The 12,189-nt window shown below is 42.9% G+C and overlaps 1 protein-coding gene across 1 annotated transcript in view; it reads left to right on the forward strand.

Annotated features, from left to right (window-relative positions):
* LOC139372631 (semaphorin-3D-like) overlaps positions 1-12,189 on the forward strand; it is an 84,133-nt gene that overhangs the window by 20,873 nt on the left and 51,071 nt on the right. The window contains exons 2-3 of the mRNA XM_071112407.1: positions 3,026-3,282; positions 10,880-11,040. Coding sequence (XP_070968508.1) covers positions 3,078-3,282; positions 10,880-11,040 — 366 coding nt within the window. The 5' untranslated portion in view covers positions 3,026-3,077. The remainder of the gene's footprint in view (positions 1-3,025; positions 3,283-10,879; positions 11,041-12,189) is intronic.

A 12,189-nucleotide genomic window follows, 5' to 3' on the forward strand; every position in this document is an offset into this window, starting at 1 on the left:
AAGAAACACGGCCTCTCCAAATTTGCTCCAATATTTAAAATCACAATTTAACCAAGACCTATCTATTTCTGTGATTACCTTGACCTACCATTTGGTTTGAAATATTGAAACCAAGCCATATGGATTTGATTAAATGTATTTGAATAAACATGAAAAGGTGAATGTAACAAGCGCACATAATTTCAAATAGGCTAGCATATAAACATAAATAGGTCAGGAGCCAGACAGGGCTTTCAATTATTTCAAGGCTATAGCCTACAAAGAAATACATTGTGAAGCAAATGTTTAAGAGATCAGAGATTGTTATTTAATAAATATTTTGCTACAATGACACACTTAGTTATCTACCCACCTCGTTCCTTTCTTTTAGCAAGTGCACGCAGTAAGTACACCATCATGCTTTCGGTATACATGTGTTTTCAGATTCCACAATGATTCTTTAGTTGTGGACACTACATCACCACACTCCCTCTACTGGAGCGAAATTGGAGCGGGTGAAAAGGCCAACGCTCCTGCCTTTGGGAATCTGGCTCCACGCTCCAATCAAATCGGGCACGCTCCGCACCTCGCTCCGGTCCAGCTCCACTCCGCTCGCATACTCTGGTTCCAATCCAGCGATAGAAAGTTGTTTCTACCCCAAACCTTAACCCTTACCTTAACCATTCGCAGTTAATGCCTAACCTTAAGACTTCTGAGTTAATAAGCCTAAACTTAACCCTAACCTTAAGACTTCTGAGTTAATGCCTAAACCTAACCCTAATGCCTAAACGCCTAAACTAACCCTAACCTTAAGACTTCTGAGTTAATGCCTAAACTTAACCCTAACCTTAAGACTTCTGTTAATGCCTAAACCTAACCCTAATGCCTAAATGCCTAAACTTAACCCTAACCTTAAGACTTCTGAGTTAATGCCTAAACTTAACCCTAATGACCTAATGCCTAAACTTAACCCTAACCTTAAGACTTCTGAGTTAATGCCTAAACTTAACCCTAACCTTAAGACTTCTGAGTTAATGCCTAAACTTAACCCTAACCTTAAGCTGAGTTAATGCGTAAACTTAACCCTAACCTTAAAAGTTTGGAGGTAATGCCTAAACTTAACCATAAACACTTTGAAATTTGACGTTTGGAACTACTTTGAAATGTGACGTTTGAGAAACATGAACGCCTAATTCTGACTTGAGACTGTGAGAGCTAGTTGTACTGCCTCAGCTCCGATTCATGTTTGTCTAAACAGGGATGATATGGTGTATCTCTGCCAATTTGGGGATACATTCCACATAACTCTCTCTCTCTCTTTTGTTTTCTGTTGTAGAATGTTTATGTAGAATGAATCACATTCATTCATTTAGTCTGACATTATTTATGTTCAACCTAGACAGGTTGATTGATATATGTTATCTGTGTGGGGGGGCAGAGAGAGAGTGAGAGAGGGAGGAGAGAGAGGGAGGTAGTGACAGAGAGACAGTGAGAGAGGGGAGGATCTGCATTCTGAAACCTTCATTTGTGATTGGTTACTTAATCCTTAACAAGATGGAATATGTGGGATGTGTTGGGATGTATCACTGCAAGGAAATACCGAACGTTATGAGAGTTCCGGACACTGCAGTGTTATAAGTTACTCAACCCTACAGGCCTCTCCCCTTGTGTCACCATTAGTCTCACCCCTAGTGTCACCTCTGAACCTCTACTGACTAAACAATAACCAATAAGTCAATGTCCTCTCACCGTAGGCTGCCCCTAAACACTTTGCTGCACTCTCTATCCATCCGTCCTGTCTAACGGCAGTACTATTGGTATAAACTTGGTCTTAACAGCTCTCTGATGTGGCGTTAAGAGACAGATATGACTTAGAACATTTATAACAGAAGATAAAGGACTTGTTGAGACTGGGTCATCAGCCTAATGCAGAACCTGTCACGACTTCTACCGAAGTCCATGCCTCTCCTTGTTCGGACGGTGCTCGGCGGTCGACGTTGCCGGTCTTCTAGTCATCACTGATCCATTTTTCCTTTTCCATTTGTCTTGTCTTGTTTTCCCACACACCTGGTTCTCATTTCCCTCATTATGTGTTGTGTATTTAACCCTCTGTTTCCCCCATGTCTTTGTGTGGTATTGTTTATTCTGTTTATTGTTATGTGCACGTTAGTCTGTTGCCCTGGGTTATGTTAACCCAAATTGTTATTTCGTGTTTATTTTGCCGTGTGCTTTTGGTTCGCCTAAATAAAAGGCTCCGTTGGCTACCCAATATCTGCTCTCCTGCACCTGACTCTCTTACAGGCATTTGCTCATACCTGACAGAACCGTGGGCTAGAATCATTTTGGCATTTAGGTACAGATACCATACCTTCATTTGATCATCATGTTGTTGCAGGAATTTTAATGAAAACTTGTAGTGTATTTGAAGTTTTAAAAGGCTTCTAAATGTTGTAATTTTCAAAAAGAATTTTTAGACATTTATCAATCCCTACAAAAAAGGTTGATTAATTATAATCCACATAATAATTCACATTTCCTGTTGCTGCAGTGTAATTTTCCTGCTGTTGCAAACTGGCTCAAATTTAGGCTCTACATCTCTACATAATGAAAAGAGTTTAGCATGAGAAAGAAAGAAACAGATAGAGAAGGAGAGCGGGAGAGAAGCGAGGAGAGAGAGACTTTAGAAAGAAGGATGGATGTGTGAAAGACAACGTCTGTTGTTGTTGGCCTGACCTTTTGTTTTGGTTAAACAGATTTAGATGGACACAAAAGGAGAGGCAGGGACAGGCAACAGCTGATGTAGGCCTGGTACAGAGAACAGCATGCCTATAGGGTACCATGTAGAAACAGCTGAATACTCTCACACACACACACACACACACACACACACACACACACACACACACACACACACACACACACACACACACACAGGGATAGACAGGAATAGAGAGAGGAAGTGAGAGGTAGAAAGAGAGGAAGAGAGAGAAGAGGGAGACCTCCCTTAACTCTTTAACTCCTGACATTGCTTTCCTCCTCCTTTCAGGACGGTTGAGGAACAGTAGCAGAAGAGAGAAGAAAACCTCCACTCTCTCATCATGAAGACTGGAGGAGCAAATCCTGATCCTTGGGAGAGGAGCCAGGGTGAGAGGCTGTCCGGGAGCTCCGCTGGAAGTCAGGGGAGGATTAGGCTGTCTCTAGCCCACCCAGGACTGCTGCTTCTGGGGATAGTACTGCTGGTCGTCCTGCCCTCTGGAGAAAGTGTCAAACAGAATGTACCCAGAGTCAAACTCAGCTACAAAGGTAAGAGACTAGGATATATGGTACAATAATGACATGCTAATGCACTGATGGCTGAGTGATGGCTATTATTTAGGACAAATTAAAGAATCATGTTTAATATGTGACTTAACCAAATTAATTTGATTCTGCTAGTTTTAATAGATGCTTGAGCTGGGAGGATGAACTAGCTATGACCCACAAGTAGGCCCTCAACCAACATTTTGGGTACCAGCGGTCTAACTTTAGGTTGGCATGGGTTGTAGGTAGCGCCAACAAATTACCGCCACATCTACAAAGAGAGAATATGATATCTACAACCGAGGTAGAACATAATACTATATATGCAGCAGTGCAACACACACAACAGCTATTTCTCTATCATCGTGCCAGCTACTTCAACTACTCCTCTATGTTAACACCAGCTACCTGCAGTATTTTTCATCCTCCGCTGCGGTGAATTACCCATAAATGAGCCGTTCTCTGGCCCACTGTCCAGATGATTGTTCTGACTTCTAGCTCTCTCTTCTTCCCTCTCGTTTTGCTTGTTTTACTTTTGTCTTTCTTCGCTTTTCTTTTCGTCTCCTGTGAGTTCGACCATAGGGATCACAACTGTTATCAGAACACACATACAACACATAAAAGCTCCCTTGGTCACTGTGTTAGTAGATATGAGGTGTGAAAGATCACTTGAAAACAGAGAGAGTGATGTTGGGGGTCCGTACTGTTGTGTTTATCATCCTATACAACTACAATAACTATTTTTAGCCTCCACAGTGCTGACCATTTTAGTCTCTACAGTAAGGTAAATGTAATTTCCACCCTGTTAACATGTTCAATCTCTGAAGCATTTATAGTGAAAGATGATGAATATACAAAATTTAATTTGTTTAAATATGCATGTACTTTATAGAGTTCTATATTTATAAAGAATTAGTATGCGTATATCATGAAGATCTTCATTGAATTATGCAGCTCAGCTGGGCCTGGGTCTGGGGTAGCTGTGGTCCTCTGTGTGTGTCAGTGTGTTTAGTGTTGGGTAAACTATAGACTGTGTTTGTTTTGAGCCCCAAAAGGGAAGCTATGGCTCCTTAAAAAAACATTTTACCTCCAAAGCAAAAATAAAGTTTGAACCCTACAGTAACGCAAACTCCCAAACCACTCATACAACCTCATTAAGGCTTTACTCTAACGCCCTAATGTCTGTGCAACCCCACTGCAACCCCTACTTCAACCTCACTGCAACCCCTACTTCAACCCCACTGCAACCCCTACTTCAACCCCACGTCAACCCCACTACAACCCCACTGCAACCCCTACTTCAACCCCACTCTAACTCCACTGCAACCCCTACTTCAACCCCACTGCAACCCCTACTTCAACCCCACTCTAACTCCACTGCAACCCCTACTTCAACCCCACTGCAACTCCACTGCAACCCCTACTTCAACCCCTACTTCAACCCCACTGCAACTCCACTGCAACCCCACTTCAGCCCCTACTTCAACCCCACTGCAACTCCACTGCCCCCACTTCAACCCCACTGCAACTCCACTGCAACCCCTACTTCAACCCTTACCACCAAACCCTGACCTAACTCATAACCCCTAAACCCCCAACACAAATTCATCACTTACTAATTCACATTCACTACTCTAACCCCGATACAAACCCCCTCACCGCAATTCCAACTCTCACCCTATAACCCTAACCTCCTGCCCAGGCCGAGTCTCTTACAAACCCAACATGGCTTAAAATATATGCTCCTTTACATGTTGATAGTTTACAACATAAATACATTGTAGTACATAAATTGAGTAGGAATAATAACTGCCTTAAACACTATTTATTTAGCAAATTGGCCTGTATATGAATGAATATGAATGCTCAGCTCTGCAGCTTGCGTTGTTTCATGCCAGTTGAAAACATGAGACATATTTTTATTTAACTAGGCAAATCAGTTAAGAACAAATTCTTATTTACAATGACGTCCTAGGAACAGTGGGATAACTGCCTTGTTCAGGCACAGAACAACAGATTTTTAACTTGTCAGCTCGGGGAATTCGATCTAGCAACCTTTCGGTTACTGGCCCAACACTCTAACCACTATGCTACCTGCCACCCCATATAATTCAGCAAAACTAATATATTACAGTCATTTGTTTATTGGACCAAAGTGCTCACGTTAAATCCATTTATGATTATCATGAAGCACCACTTGTGTGTCCCAATCTTCATATTACTTTTGCTTTGGTCTTCCAACAACATGTGGGAGGAAACAGCACAATAGCTGCTCTTACTGCTGTGTGAATAGAATATATTCAGTAGCCTGTATCACCGTTATAGCCCCTGTCTGCCCTAATAATCAGATGTGCTCATAAATGTGCTGATACTCACGGAATGGTTTAGAGATCTCAAGTTATGACCCTTCGTGCATTTCATCAAATGATAAATAATGCGCGACTGGTTATTTTCCTATGTTTGGTCCAGACTGTGTTCTCACCAGCAGCGAACAGCACCATGGTGTGAATTTAATCGGACCGAGACCACAGTTTTTGAGCGAACCACGGTGCGTTGTTTAGTGTGCTCCCGAGTGAGGATAGAATGTTCATACCAGTCCAAACGAACAGAACTAATGGGGTAAATGCACCAGAGTTCGGAAAACCGCACCTGAAAGCCCTCTGAGAATGTATTAACCTCTCTGGCCCCAGGTTTTGGGGTGTCAGTACAGCTCCATGTTAGGTTGCCTCTGTCAAGAGGAGTGAAGGATGAAGTCCATCAAAGCAAAATCATTCCTGATTGAACTCACACTTCAAAAACAACATCACCCCCTCTCTGAAAACACAGTTGGTAAAGTCAAATTCCATCAAATATCCGATTGAATGCACTCCTCCAAAACATCGTCATCCCTTTATGATCACACGCTTCAAACACACACCTCATCCCTGGCTTAATGAACTGGATTTCAGAAAGCTGATTCTCAGTGAACTTTCCTCTCAATAACCATCAGCCAATGTTTCACCTCTACTCTAACAGAGGTGAAAGAGTTGAGGATTTTCCAAGAGGGAGAACAATCATTCAAGGTCCTCTGATATGCCAGCCCTAGCTCTAGTGCTCTGAAACCTCTCTCTCAGTGTCTGTGCGGATCCAAATCAAATCAAATCAAATTTTATTTGTCACATACACATGGTTAGCAGATGTTAATGCGAGTGTAGCGAAATGCTTGTGCTTCTAGTTCCGACAATGCAGTAATAACAAGTAATCTAACTAACAATTCCAAAACTACTGTCTTGTACACAGTGTAAGGGGATAAAGAATATGTACATAAGGATATATGAATGAGTGATGGTACAGAGCAGCATAGGCAAGATACAGTAGATGGTATCGGGTACAGTATGTACAAATGAGATGAGTATGTAAACAAAGTGGCATAGTATAGTATAAAGTGGCTAGTGATACATGTATTACATAAGGATACCGTCGATGATATAGAGTACAGTATATACGTATGCGTATGAGATGAATAATGTAGGGTAAGTAACATTTATATAAGGTAGCATTGTTTAAAGTGGCTAGTGATATATTTACATCATTTCCCATCAATTCCCATTATTAAAGTGGCTGGAGTTGAGTCAGTGTCAGTGTGTTGGCAGCAGCCACTCAGTGTTAGTGGTGGCTGTTTAACAGTCTGATGGCCTTGAGATAGAAGCTGTTTTTCAGTCTCTCGGTCCCAGCTTTGATGCACCTGTACTGACCTCGCCTTCTGGATGATAGCGGGGAGAACAGGCAGTGGCTCGGGTGGTTGATGTCCTTGATGATCTTTATGGCCTTCCTGTGACATCGGGTGGTGTAGGTGTCCTGGAGGGCAGGTAGTTTGCCCCCGGTGATGCGTTGTGCAGACCTCACTACCCTCTGGAGAGCCTTACGGTTGAGGGCGGTGCAGTTGCCATACCAGGCGGTGATACAGCCCGCCAGGATGCTCTCGATTGTGCATCTGTAGAAGTTTGTGAGTGCTTTTGGTGACAAGCCAAATTTCTTCAGCCTCCTGAGGTTGAAGAGGCGCTGCTGCGCCTTCTTCACGATGCTGTCTGTGTGAGTGGACCAATTCAGTTTGTCTGTGATGTGTATGCCGAGGAACTTAAAACTTGCTACCCTCTCCACTACTGTTCCATCGATGTGGATAGGGGGGTGTTCCCTCTGCTGTTTCCTGAAGTCCACAATCATCTCCTTAGTTTTGTTGACGTTGAGTGTGAGGTTGTTTTCCTGACACCACACTCCGAGGGCCCTCACCTCCTCCCTGTAGGCCGTCTCATCGTTGTTGGTAATCAAGCCTACCACTGTTGTGTCGTCCGCAAACTTGATGATTGAGTTGGAGGCGTGCGTGGCCACGCAGTCGTGGGTGAACAGGGAGTACAGGAGAGGGCTCAGAACGCAACCTTGTGGGGCCCCAGTGTTGAGGATCAGCGGGGAGGAGATGTTGTTGCCTACCCTCACCACCTGGGGGCGGCCCGTCAGGAAGTCCAGTATAAAAAATATACTGTATGTCTACAGTACTGCTCTCGTCCAATGACACACAGCAAAATGATCCTCACATAATCTTAATATTATCACAGCAGACTTTGTTATTGTTTTTGTGTGTATTTCCAAAAACCTGACGAGCTGTGACGACAGAATGAGTGTAAATGTGCTACTGTCATACTAGTGGCTCCTTGCCAATGTACAAGAGGGACAGTTTGGCTATAATGTAACATTATAATAGGATAATATATTAGGACAGTTTAGTTTATGAAATAATATGAGCATATATTCTACAGAGTTAAACTGACTGGCCCTTTCTCTATTAACTCATGGCAATCAGTTGTTCCATAACCCACATTCTGACCCCGATCAGGACAAGCACTTGTATTTATAGCTAGGAATTGTATGTAACTGTAAAGCCACGTTCTCCATCTCTCTTCACTAGAGGAACACTTACAAGTCTGGAAATGTCTGAGCCACGCTTTAGCTAATTCCTTTCTCTTGCATAGTTTGATGGGTCGATGGCCCTCTGATATCTTCACAGTGTTCCTATACAGTATAGCGGGAGTGTTAACCCTTACGCTGGTGATGACCTTCCTATCTGTCACAAGTGTATAGAGGATGAGACAGTCGCAGGTTTAGAACTACTGAATTTATGAAAGCACAATATATATATAGATATAAGCCGGACGAAACCCAAAGTGCAACATAATAAAGTACTCAGGAAAACAAGCAACATTTACAATTACCGAAAAAGACAAATGACAGAGGGAGTATATATACAGTGTTAGAGTGGGGATTGGAACCAGGTGTGTGTAATGATGACTAGACAAGTCTGGCGTTGAGTCGGCAGCAGCTAGAAGGCCGGCGTCGCTGATCGCCTGAGCTGGATAGGAGTCGGAGCCAAAGCGAAGGCTGGTGTGACACTGTCTAAAAATAATGTTTAACATGGCATTGATTTAGTTTTACTGAAGATCTCAAGGTTTTAACGCCATGATCTAATTAACTTCAGATTCTCTACAGACTATCTACAGAATGTAAGTAAGATTTAAACTAACTTTCTGCTAACCTTAACCCTGATCCTTAACCCTTATCTTAACCCTATCCTAACCCTTATCCTAACCCTAGCCTTAACCCTTAGTTAACCCTTATTCTAAACCTAACCCTAACCTTAGCAAGCAGTTGCTTATCAACATATAGTTTGTTGATAGTATGACCATCTGTAGACATCTCCAAATAAAGTGTGACCAAACTATAATGTATTTCCCTTCAGGATATCCATATGTCTATCATAAGCAGACACATCTTTGTTTCTGTCACTGTTGATTCCCATCCTCAGAAAACTGGATAGGAAGGAAAGGAAGAGTTTTAGTCACCATAGTTACCACACCCTGGGCTGTGGCACTGTAGCTGTCACACGCACACACACACACACCAGTCCATCAGTGGGGTTATCTTAAGGCCTGATGCTAGCCGCTGGCCAGCGTGATATGCTATCTAACTCAAATAAACTAGTAATCAGGGGCTGCTGAATGCACCCCTCCCCTGAATCAGGGAGGGATGACTAGAGCCCAGAGTTCTAAGCTAAGTGCTAACAGCGATGCTAAGCAGGGTCTATCCCTGGGTTCCCATTGCTGTGTGTTTACAGTGCAGATCACAGAGTTAACCAAGGGCTAGCACGGACGACCTCTCGGGTAGGTTTAGTGTGGAGAGGGCAAAAGGGCTCTGCATGCATGTATGTGTGTGTGTGTGTGTGTGTGTGATAAATAGAGAGAAAAAGATAAATGGTTGTGCGAGTGTGTAGGAGGAGGTATTAGGGGTTGAGGGAGGGGTATAAAACTTTAAATACTGGTTGTGAGTAACCCCCCCCCCCACACACACACACACACAGACTGAGATCTCTGGAGTCACCAGCCTTCATTCACCCAGCATAGAAACAAAGTCAACATCACCTCAATGTGGGGGAGTCGGTGAGGTAGGGTGTGTGTGTGTGTGTGTGTGTGTGTGTGTGTGTGTGTGTGCGCGAGCGTGTGTGCTTGAGTCTGGGTCAGGTAAGAGAAGTAAAATACCATGTTACCTACGGTGGATTTGGTAGAAAAGTGCTCTCCTTCCAAACATTTAGTCAATGTTTGTGCTGCATAAAATAACGTTTGCAACAGCATTTGACCTATGGAGTGATTAGAATAGGTTAGACAGGTGAATGGACATGAAAACATGCATAAATACCTCTCACTGGTCTGTCGGTGACACTCAGCCCTCATTTTATTTATTTGATTGTTTTTCACTCTAGAAAAAGTATTAATGGATGAGCAAGAGATATTCAAGGTTGACTTAGGGGTGGAGGGCAGGCGCTAAGGTGTATGGATTACGTCACGTGCACACAGGTTATTACCGCACTGTACATTTTACGTAGTCTTCACAATCCATGGGCAACTTCTTCGGTGGTTTACTACTAGTACCACACGGCAAAGCAACACACAAGTAAAAACAATCCAACGCATGCGGACACTGCTACACCAGCAACACACCATGCATTAGAAGGATTTTCAGTCTCTCCATCCAGTTGAGGTGTTGAACCGTGAGACAAGAGATTAGAACAGTTCATGCCAATACACACATTCCCTTGCGCTACCAGATTCAGTAAACCATGTGTATTCTATGAATTCTAGACGTACCAAACCAAACTTTTTCCATGCATCAGAATGTGTGTATCTAAGTCTGCTGTGTATCTTTCTCTCTCGCTCTCTCTCTCTCACTCTCGCTCTCTCTCTCACTTTCACTCTCGATCTCTCTCTCCCTCTCTCTCTCTCGCTCTCAATTCAAGGGATGTCATTGACATGAGAAACATATGTTTACATTGCCAAAGCAAGTGAAATGGATAAATAAAAGTGAAATAAACAATAAATATTACACTCACACAAGTTCCAAAAGAATAAAGACGTTTCAAATCTCTGCTGTGTATCTTTCTCTCTCGCTCTCTCTCTCTCACTCTCGCTCTCTCTCTCACTTTCACTCTCTCTCTCTCTCTCTCTCCCTCTCTCTCTCTCTCTCTCTCTCTCTCTCTCTCTCTCTCTCTCTCTCTCTCTCTCTCTCTCTCTCTCAGTGCTGATCCAGGGTGGCAGTGTATCAGTGTTCCTGAGTCCTACTGACGGTCTCCATTCCCACTCTGTGTTGTTGGATGAGGAGAGAGGCAGGCTGCTGCTGGGAGCCAAAGACTCAGTCTACCTACTGGACCCGGACAACCTCAGCAGAGCCCCCAGGAAGGTCTGCTTAATAAGCTACACCAGCAACCATTGACTTTATTATGCAGGGAATTTGGGGGAGCTATCTTTATCCAAATAGCTTAATACAGTACTTGGAATTGTTTGGGGAAGGACAATCGAGAGCTTGGGACTATAAGGTTCTATGTGAAAAAAGATGATTCTGAGAAAATTGGCTTTAAAGTTCCAAACCCTCGTTAGTTTGAATCGTGTCAGCTGTTATTATCTTGCATTCTTTTGAACTTAACAACATTGAGTTTGGGTATTCCTAGTACTATATAGGTAGAGAACAATAAACAGAACAGGGCTGTGTCAATAACTCAATATTGACAAACATGTAGATAGAAATGTATAGTCCCAAGCTCTCGCAACATGAAAAGAACATATCTAAGCCAGCACAGTACAATTTGGATCACCACGGTAATGTGAAAAAGGTATGAGCTGCACATATAGGAAACAGCCTTAGAATCTCTCCCCAGCAGAAAAGCCCTGGGCAGAACTCAAGTGTTAACAGCTGACTAGCTATTACCTCCTGCAGACACAAACTGACACATCTCAGACCTGCCACACCTCAGACACTCATGGAATTACCCAACAATTACCCACTTTCCGATAAGCTCACATCCAAATGTTCCATGGAATCATTACTAGATACTAGATTTAGTTTCCCATCATTATATCTGTCATTTAAACAGTCATTTAAACAACTATCAAATCAAAGTTTATTTGTCACGTGCGCCGAATACAACAGGTGTAGTAGACCTTACAGTGAAATGCTTACTTACAGGCTCTAACCAATAGTGCGAAATAAAAATATGTGTGTGTGTGTGCGTGTGTGTGTGTGTGTGTAGGTAAGTAAAGAAATAAAACAAGAGTAAAAAGACATTTGAAAATAACAGTAGCAAGGCTATATACCTGTTAGACACCGGTTAGTCAGGCTGATTGAGGTAGTATGTACATGTAGATGTGGTTAAAACTGTTGAGAAGCCTTTTTGTCCTAGACTTGGCATTTGAAGCTCTCAACCTGCTCCACTACAGCCCCGTCGATGAGAATGTTGACGTGCACGGTGCTCCTTTTCCTGTAGTCCACAATCATCTCCTTAGTCTTGGTTACGTTGAGGGATAGGTTGTTATTCTGGCACCACCCGGCCAG

The sequence above is a fragment of the Oncorhynchus clarkii genome, chromosome 2 (genome assembly GCF_045791955.1).
Source record: "Oncorhynchus clarkii lewisi isolate Uvic-CL-2024 chromosome 2, UVic_Ocla_1.0, whole genome shotgun sequence".
Lineage (NCBI taxonomy): Eukaryota > Metazoa > Chordata > Actinopteri > Salmoniformes > Salmonidae > Oncorhynchus > Oncorhynchus clarkii.